General features: G+C 38.4%; 2 protein-coding genes and 1 pseudogene across 2 annotated transcripts; all 3 read right to left on the bottom strand.

Moving 5' to 3' along the window:
- Positions 1-6,409: 6,409 nt before the first annotated feature.
- LOC149042759 (putative skeletal organic matrix protein 5) lies at positions 6,410-8,519 on the bottom strand. The gene is made up of 4 exons (XM_089213537.1): positions 8,195-8,519; positions 7,981-8,035; positions 7,738-7,870; positions 6,410-7,052 (listed from the first exon to the last, which is right to left on the bottom strand). The coding sequence occupies exons 1-4, from the start codon at positions 8,337-8,339 to the stop codon at positions 6,540-6,542; spliced, it is 846 nt and encodes a 281-aa protein (XP_089069663.1). The 5' UTR covers positions 8,340-8,519; the 3' UTR covers positions 6,410-6,539.
- A 4,259-nt stretch (positions 8,520-12,778) lies between these two features.
- Positions 12,779-14,096, bottom strand: LOC149042758 (uncharacterized; annotated as a pseudogene).
- Positions 14,097-15,995: 1,899 nt separating this feature from the next.
- Positions 15,996-18,602, bottom strand: LOC113676037 (putative skeletal organic matrix protein 5). The gene is made up of 4 exons (XM_027192653.2): positions 18,271-18,602; positions 18,059-18,113; positions 17,822-17,954; positions 15,996-16,621 (listed from the first exon to the last, which is right to left on the bottom strand). Exons 1-4 carry the CDS (start codon positions 18,413-18,415, stop codon positions 16,109-16,111), a joined length of 846 nt encoding a protein of 281 aa, XP_027048454.2. The 5' UTR covers positions 18,416-18,602; the 3' UTR covers positions 15,996-16,108.
- Between the last annotated feature and the right edge of the window lie 1,272 nt (positions 18,603-19,874).

The raw sequence follows: 19,874 nt of genomic DNA, 5'->3' as shown, positions 1-19,874 counted from the left end.
GGGAGAAACTCTTCCTCGTCATACTGTGGGTAGGGGTCAACCGAAAGGTCTAGAGGAGCCAGAACTAGATTTGGTTCAGGTACTGATAAAATGTAGACCTTTGATAACTTACAAGGCGATTAAAGCAAATATCGAGGCGCACTCCACACCAACAGCTTCTATTTCTGCCATAGGCCCAGCTGTCCGAGACCGCTTACCTGAAGGGAAAATGACTTGAAAAAAGATGATTAGACTAGCGGGCGAAAAATTAACCCCTGATAACATCGCTTATTGCCAAAGCTACATCAATTTCATGACTACTGCGGATCCTTTTCGCGTTAAGTTTTTCGATGAAGCTGGTTTCAAATTGCCAGATTGCGCCAACCCGAAGTACGGACACTCGATGAAAGGACAACCTTGTACAGAAATAACGAGGATCACACAAACGCCAAATGTGACGCCTAACTTTTTGAGCGTACTTAATGGAGTAATGTACGCCAATACCCTTAATGGGGCCAGCAACACAGTAGAGTTTTGTAATTTCTTCCATGAGGCAAGCCAATTCACGCAGCCTAACGGGAACGCAATCCTCGAATATGGAGATATCGTTGTGGTTGATAATGCTACCTTGCGCCGTTTTGATGGAGGACAAGCATTAGATTAATGGCTGGACAGTTTTGGAGTAACTCTCATATACCTTCCAGTATATTCACTAATTGGTTAATTTCTCACAAAATTAAAACTGTGTTACATAGGTATGAATATCGTGATCTTCTCAGATTTAACGTTGATGTAGCTATTTACCGTGCACTTCAAGAGATGTCTGCCGGTGATTTACGAGGTTTTTATGATCAAGTTGGATACTTTAGAATGTAAATATTAGTTCTTTTGGCTAAATGCCAGTTTTCCATTTTTAAAAAGTGATCCGAAATCAAATTGTAAGCAGGCGGATATTTTATTTCATCAACACTGTATCCCGTATTAATAGTTGTATGCCCTGCTTATACTCTGGAGTCCAAACCAAATTATCACCCCCAAAGTCGAGTTCCAGTTGGATTTTGCACAGTTACTAGATTTTATTCATTTGTTGTTGTTTTGGTAAGCGCTGATTGTAAATCTGAAGGGTTTCTCCACGGAAATTATAACCTATACCGCGTTTTTAATCTTACATACCTCAAGCAGCGATTTAAGTTTTTCTTACAAAACGCAAACCATCTTTTATTTGGTAAACTACAAATATTTCAGTTTAAGTATAGTTACGTTGCAAGTAAAGACAAAATATTGAAATTAAATTAATTATCATGGTTCTATCATTAGCAACTCGCTGTCAAACTTCTCTTTTCCTTTAAACACAAATCCCGGGTTTGGCTAGAATCGCAGGCCTGAAATCGTTCAAAGTCAACACAGTAACATGTACTTTTCTTGATTTAAGGAAACGGAAACGTGCAACTGATGCAAACCTGCAATTAGTTTAAAATTATAATTTTCAAGAATCAAGTTGTCTCAATGAAAATAACTAACACTTACTTGCTGGAAGTGACAACTTATTTTCTTTGCTATTTTTCGATTTCAAGAACAATTTCTTTTAAAACAAACGTGCAATTACATGTAACTTTAACAACGGCTGAGATTTAAAATTCTCATGGCCTGAATGTCAGACGACTGTCTCTTGTTATCTGAGTCAAAATAATTGTCAATTTATTTAATACTCTGTTGAATTATCAGACAACAAATTCGCTGCACTTGCAAGAAGAGACAACGCATTTTCTTCGGACGCATCATTAGTGCTAGCGCATGGGGCCTTTAGTGTCCTTCCTCTGGTGTCTGAGGCACAGGTATCTAATATCTCGAAGGCGGGCATATGGGACCAGTTCCCGGAAAGGTGACCCCATTCTTCGCCCAGAGTTCTTTAACCATATTGGATCTGCTACTTGAGCCCAGTGTCAACGACGAGAACTTCTCTTGTGAATCGTGTTTTCGAATTGGTTCTTGGAGGTCGTCGTTTGCCCTGGGAACAGCCCCATAGCAAATCTTCTCGATTTTTTTGGCGTGTTGATTGCCATCCGGTTCATTACCTCTCGGCCATTCAGATAAGAAATATACTTCTCCTTGTCGCTGTTAATTAAACATCTGAGAATACGTTGAGAATATGCACGCTTACCGGACTGCATGTTTTAAAGCAGACTATCACGTTCCTCCTTTAGCCTTTTGTGTTTTGATTTTAGAAGCTGGAGATCAATCTTTAAGTCCTTGATTTGTCGTTTCTCCTCCGGATGACTTTTTATATCTCCATATAGGCGCGCTGTAGTACAGCATTCATTAACACAATTTGCACGCGTATGGCCGGCCCGCAAATGACACGTTGTAGAATCTATGGGTCTCTGCGAGAAGGACTGTTCAAGTGACTCTATTTCATGAGTTTTGGTAGTAACTGAAATCATGAAACAGGATTAGAAGGTAAATTAATCGATGTAGCACCTTCAGCAAGATTTAAGACAAAAGCAAACCCGACAGAAGGAGGATGGAAAAATTGTCAGTTGCCACTGAATGGAATATTGGCAGATTCTGCGATAAACACTTCTTCTTTCTGGTATAACGGAAAAAAACTTTTCAACTTTACTGCACGAAATTCAACTTCTTATGGTTTTGTATAGGGAAACACCGGAGAAAAACTTAGAGATCGTTTTCATGAAGGACTGAACTCAGACTGTTATTCTCTTCTCATTTACAAAGATACAATTTTGACAGAAGAACAAGTCAAGGCACAACATGACTTCTTTTTGAGAAGATACTATATTAATGCCGATCCTGTCGTATGAAAATCTCAAGAAAACCATACGATAAGAAGCCACAATCATGAAATCTTCACCCAAACACTCAACACCCCGATGACGCGACAAGAGAATCATTCAAATGAATCGTTCAAGAGGATCACTGGAGATGATAATATTCACACCTTCTTCAGAACTCACGAGCGAGACATAGTGAATATTTTTACCTGTGAAAGATTCAAGTTGCCTTGAAATCAAGGTTGTCTCCAAAATGTGCAAGAAATGTTTTTGAAATAAAGGTTGATTTCAAGGTTGACTTGAAATCAAGGTTACATCTTCTGAGTTGCCTTAAAAATCAGGGTTGTTTTCAAAATGCGTCATAATCCCCCTTTTCTAAGTATTACTTTCTCTCTTACCGGCTTAAAATATATTTTTCGTAATGAGGGGCTCCAAAAGGTTATAATGTCTTGAGAACTCTTATTATGACACCGCGCCAATTTCTTAGTAAAAATCGAAATTGAAACTTAAGAGAGAGTATCCATAAAAGCGGTCCGGCCGATCTGGCTAAAAAAATAGATTTCTCTTATTTCTTGTATACTGAGACTTTGATGTCCTAATAATAAAACCACAATCCGCTTGATCGGATCTTTTAAATTTATACAGTTATGAGAGATTTTCTGATCACCTCAGCGAACATTCGTGGCGACCGACATCGAGGCTCAAATTTAAGGTAACATTGGAGGTCGATTTTACGAAAAATGTCACGCCTCTATGAAACAAACACCAAACCCAGTTAAATCAAAGTCTTTCAGTATACAGGAAATATGCGAAATCTATTTTCTTAGCCAGATCGGCCGGACCGCTTTTATGGATTCTCTCTCTTAACTACTGATGAATATATATATATAAAAACGGTAATTATTCAAATATCTCTGGTCTTCAGGTAGATTTAACTCGCTAAAAGAGACATTTCATGAGATGACCATGGTATTTCATATTGCTTAGACGTCGTCTCACCCAGTTGTTGCCGTGGTGAGACAGAATGAGTATCAAAGAACATGGATGTAAAAAAGAAGTTACCTACGGCGTCAAGAAACAACTGCTGATCAGAGTTTGCATATGCCCATGCACCTATCAGGAGTGCAACCGCAAGGCAAACAGATCTGACTGTATTTTGATCTTTCGAAAGCTGCTCACTCAATGTATCAAAGGTATGTGCACCTAAACGACTCTTAAACCAAAAATTACCTTTAACATCAAAAACAAGGTGCAACAGAAAATTGCTGATTTACATGAAGGTCAGCCTTCTGGCACCTGTTTTCAAATCAATCAAAACTAAGTTAATTCCAAATTGAAGAAAAGCGAACAGCACCACAAGTAGTTGCTGAAATTTCCAGCGGAAAAGACTCAAAATTCTTGTAGTTGATTTGAGATGTTTCATGCTGAGCCGCCATTTTGGTAAATGATATCACATATAGTTATGATGTCACATATTAGCCCCTAACAACCACGACCGATAACAAAGAAAGTGTAGTAGTGCAGTAATAAACGCAAGGCTGTTTAGCTTTTCTTTTAATCGGGAAAGTACCGCCGAAGTCCTGATGTAAGTAAGTTAAAGCGCTCATTGTTCTGCTAATGTTGTGCTTATGGGAGTGTATAGGTATGTATGAGGGAAGCTAGCTGAGCTTAAGGAGTACCTCGTGTTTGCTTATAAAAAAGAGAAGGACTGGATTGCATGGGAATATGTAAATGACATTTGCTGTTTCGAATCAAGTTGTTTTTTGCTGGCTTTCGAAAACAACCAATAAAGTACGATTCCCCTTGGATTACTTACTTTAGGGAGGCGAGTTCTGAGAGAAAAAAGGTTCATTAACGCAGCCTCTTTCATCTCCCTGATCGTTAAATTTGGATAACAGGAAGTGAAATATTCACATATTTGGGTAAACCCCTCTAAAAAGCGTAAAACCCCTTAATTTGAAAGTCAGTAATATGCCATTAAGGCTCAGTAAGTCTAGATAGGACCTAAAAAAATCTACTTTGTTCAGCAATTACACGAAAAAGATATAATGACATCATCTGGGCTGACGTTACTTACCCGAAGTTCAAAGTCGCAGGTCACTGTCCGTTGACAGGTTTTCAGAACTTTCAAACATGGTTTCACATGTCCGCGCTCGATGAATATATTTACCGCTAATAAGGTCAATGAAGGTTCTCGATCACTGTACATGATCAACACTCCAAGATCCCTGTTTGACCTGCGAAGAATTTCCACCACTTCATCCGATCATTAATAGAGTGATCACTCTTTTCCCCGCGAACATGGCGCGCACGTGTGAGTTTCCTATTCCTTTCAAACCTTTCAACTCATTCAAAGGCGCACGAGCCAGGAGAATTGAGGCAGAAAACTCGACACAGCGAATACAGCCTCAAAGTGAATGCGCATGGTTCTAGCGCACGGCAAATTTTACATGCGCAAAGAAATTGGAACGTCAACATTTCTGAAGTGAAGATTACGCAAAATGGCGGCATTTTAAAACTTCGCATTGTTCGCTTTCATTTTGCTGGGATAAGCTCAAAACAAAACAGATAAGCTTGCCGTTATCAGGAAAATTTCTTTCAAACATCCTCAGTGACACATCTCACTCAAAAAAAAAAAATGTTGCGGTAACAGATGTAAGAATGGCTACTGGCTAAGTTCGTAGTGACTTCTCCCGCTTTAGCTGTCTGGCTGAAGTTAAAACAGCTTACGATGAATTATGGTTAAAAGTTGCTACATACCCTTCAGACCTTTCCATAGGAACAAAATTTATCACTAGTCCACTTGGTTCTCAACAGTAATAGTCTAAGAAAAGTGCAAAACGACGTTCTGATCTTCCCCCAACAAAGTTCATTTACGCTGTATTCATGAAAAGCCCCTTGAACGCGCCAAATTTGGTTAGCATGCGCTCTCATTTTGCCGCTGTGTCGAGGTAGAATGTACCCTGCCACTAGGCTTGTAATACTTACTGGGTCTACGATCCCTGGTAGACCAGGTAGCCATGTTACCGAAAATGTGTGGCTGTCGTTGTTAACTGACCTTTCAAGTGTATAAAAACAACTTCGTTCTGCTTGAAAAACTGAGTTACAGCGAACGAACGAAACCAAACGCATATTGATTAGGATAAATATGAACAGCTAAGTAATCCTCGCGCAACTTCACACAAAACCGTTAATAGAATAGAAAGGGAAATCTAGCTGCAACACGTTGTGTGATGAGAAGCAAGGTTTATAGCTAGACATGTTTTTTCCTCACAAACAACTTCATTTCTCCGAGATGCCCCCTCGAGAGTTCTTCGATAATATGCTGCAGGCAAAGTCCTTGTAAATTTAAAACAAGCGGCTATTCAGTCATACTTATTTCAACTAGCGTATTATTTCGACTTAGCGTCCTCTTTCGCATAAGTGCTTCCCTCTATAAGCTTCCCCCCCTTCGAATTTTGTTTTTGTTAACAAGCGCCCCTATTCTAATACTCGTCCCGATTTTGTTTCAGTGATAGCAGTGCTAGAGTGCATGGACAGTGAGAATTTGATGAATTTTTCGCCTTTTTCTCCATCACAGAATACAGGTTTGTTAACCACTGAAAAATATTTCAAGATGATAAAAGGCATAGAAGAGAGTCTTTCACCCAATAATCCATTTTTAATTATTACTTTTTTACACCAATAACACTTTTTAGTCTGCATGTACTAAAACTATGTTTAGCAGCAAGTACCTTAGCCCAGCCCCCAATGCTTGAAGTTCCACTGTTTCTACTGAACAAAGATGTATCCCATGGCTTCGGTGGATTTGTCGCCTTTATCTCCACCGTGCTTGGCCTCGTTGCCACACGAATTGGTATCGTCTGGATATCCAGCGGTACCAAATCCGATTCGGGAATCACTGGTCGTGCAAGCGTTTTCATTGTTGCCCACGATACCAATTCGTGCTTTCGAAAAATTTGGCACATCGCTCACGACGTTGAAGCCTTCTTTGTTGCATTTTTGCTGTAGGGAGGCTTCACTGATGAGATTCTTCCATGCTTCTCGGCCCAGTGAGGTTTGGCGATATTGGCCATCAGCTATCAGGGAGTGCAGCGAGCTTGCCTCCTGGTTCAAAACGATGAACTTACTTTCCGCACCAACCTTCATACCCAGGCAGATCTTTGTAAAGGAGGTGCTCCAATAGGTTGGCAACTTGGTCTCTCCGGCCTCCAAATTTCTCCCGTTTGAGGGTTCGTATTCTTTCTTGTTGCTCCAGAAAGGTGAGTCATATTTGAATGTGGACTATAACAGTAAACAAAAGAGTCTTAAATTTTGCATCGTGTTGCATCCTTAAGTCGCCCTGATAGTAAATAGATAACTGCAACCCCGAATAGTATTTGTTTCAAAAAGGAATTTTATGTCTCCCCTTTCACTTCATAAAATGCGCGACTCAGAATTTTAGAATCTTGTCGATAAAGTTGTCACAAGGTCCAACCCATGTGATGATTGTTATAAGACTGGAGATTATCTTTCCTTTTTTCAGCATTAATTAAGCAACAATTATCCTGTTCTATCTTCTTCTTTGCAGGTAGACTGAAAGCTTACCGTTAATTAAGACCTTTTTAGCCGGAGAACTCTTCTATAAATATTTTTGTTAATGATCCTGGTAACAGATATCCGATGTTGTTGTTCCAGTTTTTCTGCTCACACAGAAGATGTGCCCATTTGCAATTTGAGTTTGATAGTTGCTACATACTAGAGAGGCACTTTGATATGGTGCTCAATTACTGCAAAGTGTATCAAGAACGGACATGGAATGCAACTGACTTAGTCATTGCAGCTAACATATGTTAATGACACTCAAGGAAAATGTGGAATGAAACTTAATCATTGCATCTAACATATACTAATGAAAAAGTTCACGTGAAATATTTCAAGGACAGTTCAAGGACAATGTGAGTGGATGAAATGGCAACTCTTAAACTACCTTTGCGCCATCAATCTTCATGACCAGCGTCCATCCTCCACCTCCACAGTCGCCGAGACCAGCGCCATCCATGTTACAATAAACAGGCAGTTTCGTGAATTCGTCCACCTGGAGCATGTAATCCTTGTTCGCTCTTAATCCACAAAAAAAAAAGAGAACTTTTTTATTAGCATAAATGTGAATATTTTTTATTTCCAGTGTTTTTTGTATAAGCTTAAGCATTAAGATATTATGACTACTTACTTTTCCCCGTCTTCAAAGCCGTATTTGCAAGACATGGGTGGTTCTGGAGGCGGCTCTAGATAAAAAAAAAAAGGGATACCCAAAACTTTAAACTCTTCTGTTGGATTTTTCAAGCCTTGGTTTCACAGATTTTCATAGAAAGAGATAAAAAATTGGAAATATGAAGCAAGTAAAGATTCGGCGAATTAAATTGAAAACTACATTTTTAAACTACCTGGGCAAGGACAGTTTAAACTCTCAATCATTTCCTTGAGCTCATCCCACTTTTCGTCAGCTGTCTTGCAGTATTTGCTGGCTCCTTCTTCAGCATCTGTGAAAATGAGGTAATGCACCAGGAAAATAATTGCAATAACCTTCATGTCTGCAACTTCTGATCCTTACTCTCCAAACTAAACTGATCAGGTTTCACTCGCAGTGAAGAAAGATAATTTGGAAGTTGAAGAGATTATTGTTAATAAGACCTTGATTGCTCTTCAGCTTAAAAGCCAAATTCTCCATAACATAGGCCACAGTAGTTCTTACATTTGAGAGAGAGTTTTCAAAAGTTTATCATGTCCGACACTTTGATTGGTTTAACGTTTTCACCAACTGATTATGCAATGTTTAGCCATTCAGAGAAAAACTATTAATGAAGGTTTCTGAAGTAAGTCTAAATAACTATAGTTACGAACGCCTGCCAAAATGACCTGGATAAACATATCACGCCGCGAACCTTTTTTTTTTAGTTTTTATAATTAAAGAACACAGAAAGGAACATGTTACTGCACGTTCGGTAATAGTGTTTGGGAGGTTTAGTTTCGGTTAGTTGCTGCTCAACTTAAAACCCTCATTTTCCATAACCAACGCCACATCAGTATTCACTTCTTACTGGGGGGTTAAAAAGTCAGTCAGTCAGCATCTAAATAGTAATTAGTTTAGCGATCTTTACCAGTCGATTATCCAATAGCCAGCGTATCGGAGAAAAACAATTTATGAAAGTTTCGGAAGACAGTCCAAATAGCTATAGATACGAACACCTGCTGCAGTGACCTTGGAAAACACAATACTGGAATGTATCTACAGAATTAATTTACAGAGAGAATAAAATTACCTCCGTATGTCCAGTAACAGCGTCTGCAAGGTGAAAGTTCCAACATTAAGTTACAAAACAAACTTTCCTAATAGTACTTTCACTTTGAGTGACTATTTTTCGTGCACAACTGACTCAAGTTATCAAATAGTGTATTTTCAATGCGGAATGATGATATATCAGGTCACTTACTAATTAAATGAGAATAGCATGGGAACAGATTATTCACGTGATGGATTTCAAAAGTTATTAAAAAGTGTATTGAAATTATTTTCACACACGGAAACACTTCCATCAGGCCCGAAATGGTTTGCTGGATCTCCTTTTTTCTCTATGAAAATCTTCACGAAATGAAAATCTCTAACGTTTCACCAAAAGGTGGAAATGAATTTTAAGCCATTCATGTAGATACATCACACCAAATGATACGTGAATTTTATTTAACTACCGAATGTGGTTACGTAATCATTAAACGGTCTTTTCGTTGTTTCGTATCCCCCACCAGATGGTTGTCTTAATAATTATCAAACATGAAATAAAATCCAAAAAGTCCTGATTACATTTTTGACGTATAAAGAGAAAATGTTAAGGGAATGTAATTAAAAAGCAATAATGACCCAAAAAGCACCTTACGGTTCTTAAGATATGGCTTTTTATTGTTTTTTTAGAGGGCACGGTAACGAATCCTGCAATCTGATTGGTTCTTTACCCGGTCAGTATTTTCCTATCTCTGCCCACGGGCCACGGTAACGCTTTCGTGAGTCGCCGTGTACATCTCAACTTTCGTTGCCATTTTTCATAAATATACCTCGTTTTTCCCGCTGGGCAGTATTTTTAAGCAAACACATCGGTCACTACCTCAAGTCGACTTATGAATCCTCTCTTTCTCTCTCTCAAATCAATTTAGTTGACAAAAAAATATTGGTTTCAGAATGAATTTGTATAGGCAATGGTGTCATTACGTCGGTTGACAAGCGGCCTAAAAACCGTCTGCAATTAATTTTAATCATTCACAAAAAGTACTTAGAAAGTTAAAACGTGAGGTATTTGGTTACAGGTAAACTGAACAATGGAACTTTCATTCATTTAATGTCTGAATTTTCTCAAACAATTTGTTCGTAGTAAAAGAGCGAGCGAAGTTTTAATTTCAGTTCGACAATAAATATACGCTCTTGGTGAGTCTTTCAAAGTCCGTTCAATTTGGACATTTGGACCATAAATTGCACAACAGAAACTGAAGGAATTTATTGAGAAAAGGCCGCATTAAATCCCCTTGTGTCTCGTTGGAGTGTGCCGTTCGAATTCAGTTTTTGTGGAGGAAAGACCAGATTTACACACGCCGTTGCAGCAAACAAACGAGCAAACTCTCACAACTTCAAAATAAAAAATTTGAATTTACTCACAGTTACTTTCCTCGCCGTTTACTTAATGAACAGAGGTAAATCTTCGTACATGAATGAATCGTCGATGAGAGTGAATAATACTTTCCGTTATATCATTGATTGTTTTTGAAGAAAACATTGTCGTGACAGTCCTTGCCAAACTAGTTCCGTTGTTTTTCAAATCTTCTTGCGCTTTTTTTTTCTTACGCGCTCTCTAATTGACAGGTGTCAGATTGTGGCAGATACTTGTAAAAATAATGTTTCAAAGTTTGTTTGGAAGCCTTTTAAATCATCTTTATCGTTACGGAAATGAAAATGTTTCGCTGAGGCATCTCTCTTTAATTTGCATCACCGCTATTTTAACTACCATTTACTCACTCAAAAATTGTTCAGTTTATGGAAGATCTTGCCGTATTTACTGCCCTAAATCATTCGGGTTCTTTTGGAAAGAATTTCGTCAAGTTTAAAAAACAATAAATATGTTATTTACCGGCTAAGGGTCGGTCCGTATGGTGAAAAACTGTGACCTCGGTCTTGAAAATGCTGCCCTCGGCCTACGGCCTCGGGCAGTATTTTCAAGACCTCGGTCACAGTTTTTCACCATACGGACCTCCCAGCCGGCAAATAACATATATTTAGTTGCGGTGTTGAAAGTTATTCGAGCACATTAGCTCAGCGACGGACTTAAAAAAGCTGAAGTCCAAAACGCTTTAACGATTTTTTTCTATTAAGGGATGGGTCGTTTGGACCAATGAATATTAAATGAATGGTACATCAATGTTGATTGTACGGACGTATATGAACAGGTACTTGCAATTTAACAGGAAGATTCTTTAATCAAATGAAGGGTTTACGACCCGAGTCCACTTTGTGTAGTTATGTTTAAGTCTCCGAGTGTGTTCTGCAAAAAATATGCTTCGTGATGAATAGGAATACCATTCAGGGTGTTTTCCAAAATTCAACACAAATAATTCAGCCTCGTGAAAGCAAATGTTGTGGTCCGACATAAAACAGCAGGTGAGCCATGAAGATGCAGCGTCGTTTTACAGCCATGAAAGACTGATAAAATTATCAGAGAGATAATGGTGAATAACACTTATCGCTACCAATGAGCCCCAGAGGCTACAATCTAGAGGTCCAGTCAAAAGCCCTTGCAAGAATGACATTTTTTCCTCACATAAAATGGGAGGAAAATTCGAAATAATCCCGAAAGAAATAAGGATAGGATACTCAGTGATGAGGGTGATTTAAAGGCGAGAAAATATGCGCACTGCTATTAATTTCATTCCATAGAGAATTCCACGATAATTATTCCTTGAGACTTTGCCCGATGTTTTATTACCCCTCCTTGTTTCTCTTCGCTTCTGTTTTGGTTAAAAAAGCATTTTTAAAGCAAAAAAATTTAGAAATTCATATATCAAAATTTGTTAAAGCCTTTACAGAGGTTTTTGCGAAGAACAAACTTTTCGCTCCTGTAAATATTACGCTAAGCGAGTTGCCATGGCTACAAATCTTGAACAATTAAATTATTACCACATAGTTTTGTATGTATTCTTTCATATCGCTTTTCACTATTAGAAAAACGAAACTGCTCGAAAAGATAGATGAAAACACCTGTTCAGGAAAGAAACACCATTTTTAAAATTTCAATGGGTTTTAATGAAAGACCGCCTTATCTTGTGTTTCGCAGAAAATATTCTTCATGAATGAATAGAAATACAATACAGGGTGTTAGCCAATATCAATTTATCCTGTGTGCGCGCGCTCACGCAAAACAAGAAACGTAATTTCATACGAAAGAATGACCTCAACGGGATAATATATATTAGTCCGGCTAAACAAGAAATCAGTGTGTTACTCATCTTATAAGAAAAAGCCTCAAATTTTGTGAAAATCTTGTGATAATGATAAATAATATATATCGCTCAAAATGAGCTCGATCTGAGGCCCTGGTTAGGGCGAGTGGAGTAGGAAGAAGTCAACATCCCACGATTTTGTAGAGACATGAAACGAATTGCCAAATTTAACGAAGTCTACATTAGTAGATTGCTTAGTAACATTACGGATGATAGATGGAAGGCAATATCAAATCGTTCTTAGCATGCTACTTTTCCTCCTTCACTCGCTTCTGTTCGAACAAAGTGGAGGAACAGTTCGGGAAGATCTCAAGGTATTCATTTACATCAAATTTCATTTCAACACTGTAAAAATGATACGTTCGGCTGCAAATTATTGCCTTGAACATTGTCCTTAGTTTTCAAACATTAGGGCATACAGGAACAGGGTTGTTAACCGGGTAAAAAAAAACTTAAGATGATACAAGACATAAAGAGAACGGCATCTTTCATCCAATAATTTATTTTATTACTTTTTTCGACAACGACACATTTTAGCCTGCATGTACTAAAAACTATGCTTAGCAGCCATGAGCTTAGCCTAGCCCTTACTGCTTGAAGTTTAACTGTTTCTACTGAACGAAGATGTATCCCATGGCTTTGATGAATTTGTCGCCTTTATCTCCACCTTGCTTGGCCACGTTGCCACACGAGTTGGTATTGTCTGGGTATCCAGCGGTACCAAACCCCATTCGGGAATCACTGGACGTGCAAGCGTTTTCATTGTTACCCACGATTCCAATTCGTGCCCTAGAAGCACCGGCGTTAACACTCAGGACGTTGAAACCCTCCTTTTGGCAGTTGTTTTTGTAGGGAAGCACCAGTGATCAACTTCTTCCATTCGTCCCGACCCAGAGAGGTTTTGCGATATTTGCCATCTGCAATCAGGGCGTACAGCGAGCTTGCCTTTTGGTTCAAAACAAAGAACTTGGTGACCTCACCAACCTTCATACCGAGACAGATCTTGGTGAAGGGTGTGTTCCAGTAGGTTGGTAACTTGGTCTCTTGGTCATCCAAGCCAGACTCCCCTTCAGGAAGGCCGTATTCTTTATGTTCGTCCAAAGCGGTGAATCGTATTTAAACGTTTACTACAATAGGAAATAAAGAAACTGAGATGTTTCATAAAAAACGGTTGTGCTCTTATCCTGATTTTGATGTAATTGCAGCCTACTATAATGTGAAACTATTTCTCGTTTAATTGCAACTGCAATTTTCTGAAACAGAAATCAAAGATATAAAAAGTTCTGTAAGTCGTGAATTAGTAATAGTTAGGAGCGGTTCTTCGCCAAAAATTTTACTCAAGGGGATATGTAAATGATATTTGCTTGTTCATGCTCCAGTGAGTTCATTTAATGCTGTTTCGAATCAAGTTGTTATCTGCTGGCTTTCAAAAACAACCAATAAAGTACGATTCCCCTTGGATTACTTACTAAAGGGAAGCAAGTCCTCAGAGAAAAAAGATTCATTAACGCAGCCTCTTTAATCTCCCTGATCGTCAAATTTGGATAACAGGAAGTGAGATATTCACATATTTGGGTAAACTCCTCTAAAAAGCGTAGTTCGCAGGTCACTGTCCGTTGATAGGTTTTCAGAACTTTCAAACATGGTTTCACATGTCCGCGCTCGATGAATAAATTTACCGCAAATAAGGTCAATGGAAGCCTCTCGATCACTGTACATGATCAACACTCCAAGATCCCTGTTTGACCTGCAGGGAGTTTCCACCACTTCATCCGATCTTTGATAAATCACCCCCTTTCCCGTGAACATGACGCGCACGTGCAAGTATCCTATTCCCTCCAAGCCATTCAACTCATTTAAAAGCGCACGAGCCCGGAGAATTGAGGCAGAAAACTCGACACAGCGAATACAGCCTCAAAGTAAATGCGCATGCCTCTAGCGCATGGGAAATTTTACATGCGCAAAGAAATGGGAACGACAACATTTCTGAAGTAACAAGATTACGGCAAAATGGCGGCATTTTTAAACTTGCATTGTTCGCTTTCATTTTGCTGGGATAAGCTCAAAACAAAACAGATAAGCTTGCCGTTTTCAAGAGAATATCTGTCAAACCTCCTCAGTCACATATCTCACTCAAAAAAAAAAACTGTCGCGGTAACAGATGTAAGAATGGCTACCGGCTAAGTTCGTAGTGACTTCTCCCGCTTTAGCTGTCTGGATGAATTTAAAACTTTAAATTTAAAAGCTTACGATGAACTCTAGTCGAAAGTTGCTACATACCCCTTAGACCTTTCCATAGGAACAAAGTTTATCATTAGTCCACTTGGTTCTCAACAGTAGCAGTTTAAGAAAAGTGCAAAACTATGTTCTATTCTTCCCCCAACAAAGTTCATTTACGCTGCATTCATGAAAAGCCCTTCGAATGCACCAAATTCGGTGAGTATGCGCTCTCATTTTGCCGCTGTGTCGAGGTAGAATGTACCCTACCACTAGGCTTGCAATACTTACTGGGTCTACGATCCCTGATAAACCCGGTAGCTATGTTGCCGAAAATGTGTGGCTGTCGTTGTTAAGTGACCTTTCAAGTGTATAAAAACTGCTTCATCCTGTTTGAATAGCTGGCTTATGAAATAAATGATAATTGAAAGGTCAAATCAATGGGTAATAGATGAATAATGGTAAAGCTTACTGTGGTTACCAGAACTTGAAGCGGACACATTTTGATTTCTGAGCATTAATTAGCTGTTGAGCCAAAGCTAAGGAGGAATTTCCTCATTTACATCGTACTTCCAATTTGTTTTGTTGGTAACGGTTCAGAGTTCGGACTCAATGATAATTGCTTCCTGGGTTTGAGTTTTTAGCGATGTAGCCCTACAATATTTTGCATTGTGTAAATAGACACTACCAATTCTTACGCCACAACATCGAGTACACAGATATCTAATCAGAGTGCGTGTTAATCAGTGTGTGTGTCGGTGTCATGGAACAGAAAACATAGACAAATAATGAAGTGCAAAATAGAACTAATGCAAAACAAAAGAAAACGAAATTACGATCTGTGGTGCATCCATGTGAAAAAAATTATTGATAAATGATTCAGACGCTCACTAAAACTAACGTAGATGATGGAGATGAAAATTACTTAATTGAAAGCAACTATGAAATAGACAAGTACTAGCGAACGAAGCCAAACGCGTATTGATGGGAATAAATATGAACAGTTACGTAATCCTCGCGCAACTTCACGCAAAACCGTGAATAGAATAGAAAAGAAATTATAGTTGCAACATGTTGTGTGATTATAAGCAAAGTTTATAGCAAGACATGCTTTTTCCTCACAAACAACTTCATTTTTCTGCGATACCCCTCGAGAGTTCTTCGATAATATGTTGCAGGCACAGTCCTTGTAAATTTAAAACAAGCGGCTACTCAGTCATACTTATTTCAACTACCGTATTAATTCGACTTAGCGTCCTCTTTGTCATAAGCGCTGCCCCTCTGGAGAGCTTTCTCCCTCGAAATTTGTTTTTATTAACGAGTGCCCCTATTTTAATACTCTTTCCGATTCTGTTTCAGTGATAGCAGTGCTAGAGTGCATGGACAGTGAGAATTTGATGAATTTTTCGCCTTTTTCTCCATCACAGAATACAGGTTTGTTAACCACGAAAAATATTTCTTAATGATTAAAGACATAGATAGAAGAGAGTCTTTCACCCAATAATCCATTTTATTACTTTTCTCAACGATAACACTTTTTAGCTTGCATGTACTAAAAACTATACTTAGCAGCTCGGCCCCTAAAGCTTGAAGTTCCTCTGTTTCTACTGAACGAAGATGTATCCCATGGCTTTGATAAGTTTGTCGCCTTTATCTCCACCGTGCTTGGCCACATCGCCACACGAATTGGTATCGTCTGGATATCCAGCGGTACCAAATCCGATTCGGGAATCACTGCTTCCGCAATCATCTTCATTGTTGCCTACGATACCAATTCGTGCTTTCGAATGATTTGCTAGATCGCTTAGGACGTTGAAGCCTTCTTTGTTGCATTTTTGCTGTAGGGAGGCTTCACTGATGAGATTCTTCCATGCTTCTCGGCCCAGTGAGGTTTGGCGATATTGGCCATCAGCTATCAGGGAGTGCAGTGAGCTTGCCTCCTGGTTCAAAACAATGAACTTACTTTCTGCACCAACCTTCATACCCAGGCAGATCTTTGTAAAGGAGGTGCTCCAATAGGTTGGCAACTTGGTCTCTCCGGCGTCCAAATTTCTCCCGTTTGAGGGTTCGTATTCTTTCTTGTCGCTCCAGAAAGGTGAGTCATATTTGAATGTGGACTATGACAGTAAACAAAAGAGTCTTAAATAATGGCTGTAAACATATTTAAATTCATATGTGCGCACTGCGGTTGAAGAAACCGGAATATAGAATCGATCCTCGCAGTTATGAACATAACTAAACTAGTAGTTAAAAAAGGCCTGAAAAACATCAGCCATTATTCATATGATTTTCATATGTTTACAGCCGTTATTCACCACTTCGAAGGTTTATTTGGATCCAACAATTTGGATCGACCAGCTCCCAGTTAGCTTGCTAGCTCAGTTAGTAGAGCGCTGCACTGGTCATAGGTTCAAATTCCGTACAGGCCTGATGTTTTCAACTACTAGTTCAGTAGTGTTCATAGCTGCGAGGATCGATTCTATAAAAGGGTCTTAAATTTTGCATCGTGTTGCACTCTTAAGTCGCCCTCATGGTGTTTCAAAAAGTAATTTTATGTCTCCCCCTATCACTTCATGAAATGCGCGACTCAAAATTTTAGAATTTTGTCGATAAAGTTGTCACATGGTCCAACCCAAGTGATGAATGTTATAAGACTGGATATTATCTTTCCTACTTTCAACATTAAGCAACAATGATTTTGTTCTATCTGCTTCGTTGCAGACGGCTGACCAGTATTTTCCAACAATCCTTTGAAATACGCAGACATTTATTATTGTCATATATAAGAGGACCTTGATAATTGCTCAAACCCAGGACAAAACATCATCCTTTTGAACAAGCATTAACTTCAACACTCTAAGTGTGTTTTTTTATGTCACTATTGTCATATGTTCATCACGATATTTTTAATTTATACGTATCATTCTTTGTATTCAAGTCTTTTCTTTAATTGTTCATGTCATCACATCTCCTTATCCGTCGAAGACGGTAGACTGAAAGCTTCCAGTGACTTTTACAAGACTTTTTTTTGGCGGGAGAACGCTTCTATAAATATTTTTGTTAATGATTCCGGTAACAGATATTCATGTTGCTGCTCCAGTTTTTGGAAATCCATCAATGCTTCGGGTTTGATATTTGCTACATACTAAAGAGGCACTTTGATATAGTGCTAAATTACTGTATTGCGTATCAAGAACGGACATGGAATGAAACTTAATCATTGCATCTAACATATACTAATGAAAAAGTTCACGTGAAATATTTCAAGGACAGTTCAAGGACAATGTGAGTGGATGAAATGGCAACTCTTAAACTACCTTTGCGCCATCAATCTTCATGACCAGCGTCCATCCTCCACCTCCACAGTCGCCGAGACCAGCGCCATCCATGTTACAATAAACGGGCAGTTTCGTGAATTCGTCCACCTGGAGCATGTAATCCTTGTTCGCTCTTAATCCATAAAAAAAGACTTTTTTATTAGCATAAATGTGAATATTTTTTATTTCCAGTGTTTTTTGTTTAAGCTTAAGCATTAAGATATTATGACTACTTACTTTGCCCCGTCTTCAAAGCCGTATTTGCAAGACATGGGTGGTTCTGGAGGCGGCTCTAGATAAAAAAAAGGGATACCCAAAACTTTAAACTCTTCTGTTGGATTTTTAAAACCTTGGTTTCACAGATTTCTATAGAAAGAGATATAAAAGTTGAAAATATAAAGCAAATAAGGATTCGACGAATGAATTTGAAAACTACATTTTTATTCTACCTGGGCAAGGACATTTCAAATTCTCAATCATTTCCTTGAGTTCATCCAACTTTGCGTCAGCTGTCTTGCAGTATTTGCTGGCTCCTTTTCCAGCATCTGTGAAAATGACATAATGCACCAGGAAAATAATTGCAATAACCTTCATGTCTGCAACTTCTGATCCTTACTCTCCAAACTAAACTGATCGGGTTACACTCGCAGTGAAGAAAGATAACTTGGAAGTTGAAGAGATTATTCTTAATAAGACCTTGATCGCTCTTCAGCTTAAAAGCCAAATTCTCCATAACATAGGCCACAGTAGTTCTTACTTTTTAGAGAGAGTTTTCGAAAGTTAATCATGTCCGACACATTGATTGGTTTAACGTTTTCACCAACTGATTATGCAATGTCCAGCCAATGAGAGAAAAACTGTTTACGAAGGTTTCTGAAGTAAGCCTAAATAACTATAGTTACGAACGCCTGCCAAAATATTAATGACCTGGATAAACATATCACGCCGCGAACTTTTTTTTTTTCAGTTTTTAGAATTAAAGAACACAGAAAGGAAAATGCCTTTGCACGCTCGGCAATAGTGTTTGGGAGGCAATAGTGTTTGGGAGGTTTAGTTCAGTGCTCAACTGAAAACTCTTATTTTCCATAAACAGCACGACAGCATTATTCATTTCTTACTGGGGGATTAAAAAGTCAGTCAGTATCTAAATAGTAATTATTTTAACGATCTTTAGCGGTCGATTATCCAATAGCCAGCATATCGGAGAAAAACAGTTTACGAAAGTTTAAGAAGACAGTCTAAATAGCTATAGATACGAACACCTGCTGCAGTGACCTTGGAAAACACAATACTGGAATGTTTCTACAGAATTAATTTACAGAGAGTAAAATTACCTCCGCACGTCCGGCAACAGCGTCTGCAAGGTGAAAGTTCTAACATTAAGTTACAAAACAAACTTATACGACAGTACTTTCACTTTGAGTGACTATTTTTCTTGCGCGACAAACTCAAGTTATCAAATAGTGGTATTTTCAATGCGGAATGATGATATATCAGGTCACTTACAAAAATAAATGAGAATACCATGGGAACAGATCAGTTTACAGGATGGATTTAAAAACAAACCAAATTTGTCACAATTTGAATTGTTTTTCTATCAATTTTCTAAAGAAGCCGGCTTTGTTTGGGTACAGAGCACCCTTACTAGCATCTCAAATAAACACTTTCATCTCACACATTACCGAGAAAAACTGTTGAAAAAAACCGTGACACAAAATTTCAGAGTAATTCGATTTTTGGACAGTTTCTGAGATATCCACTAAGTAGAATTAAATTTCATATAAAAACGAAATTGAATTTATTTTAATTTTCCGTAATCTGTCTTTGCGAACTTCGAATGCATAATATCACGGATATTTCATGAGGACTGGTCATACCCTTGACAAATTAAAACAACCTACCAAGCGATGTCAAAGGCCTAATCATTTCTTCCAAAGGTGTTCTATAAAAAAAATTGAGAACTATAGTAATATTTTCTCAATAGAATGGTTGTGGACCTGTAACCAAGAAATGTGCTTTTGATGGAGATCATCAGCCTTAATGGAATGATTTT

The sequence above is a fragment of the Pocillopora damicornis genome, chromosome 7 (assembly GCF_964200805.1).
Source record: "Pocillopora damicornis chromosome 7, jaPocDami1.2, whole genome shotgun sequence".
Taxonomy (NCBI): Eukaryota; Metazoa; Cnidaria; class Anthozoa; order Scleractinia; family Pocilloporidae; genus Pocillopora; species Pocillopora damicornis.
This window is presented reverse-complemented; position numbering and strand designations above follow the sequence as displayed.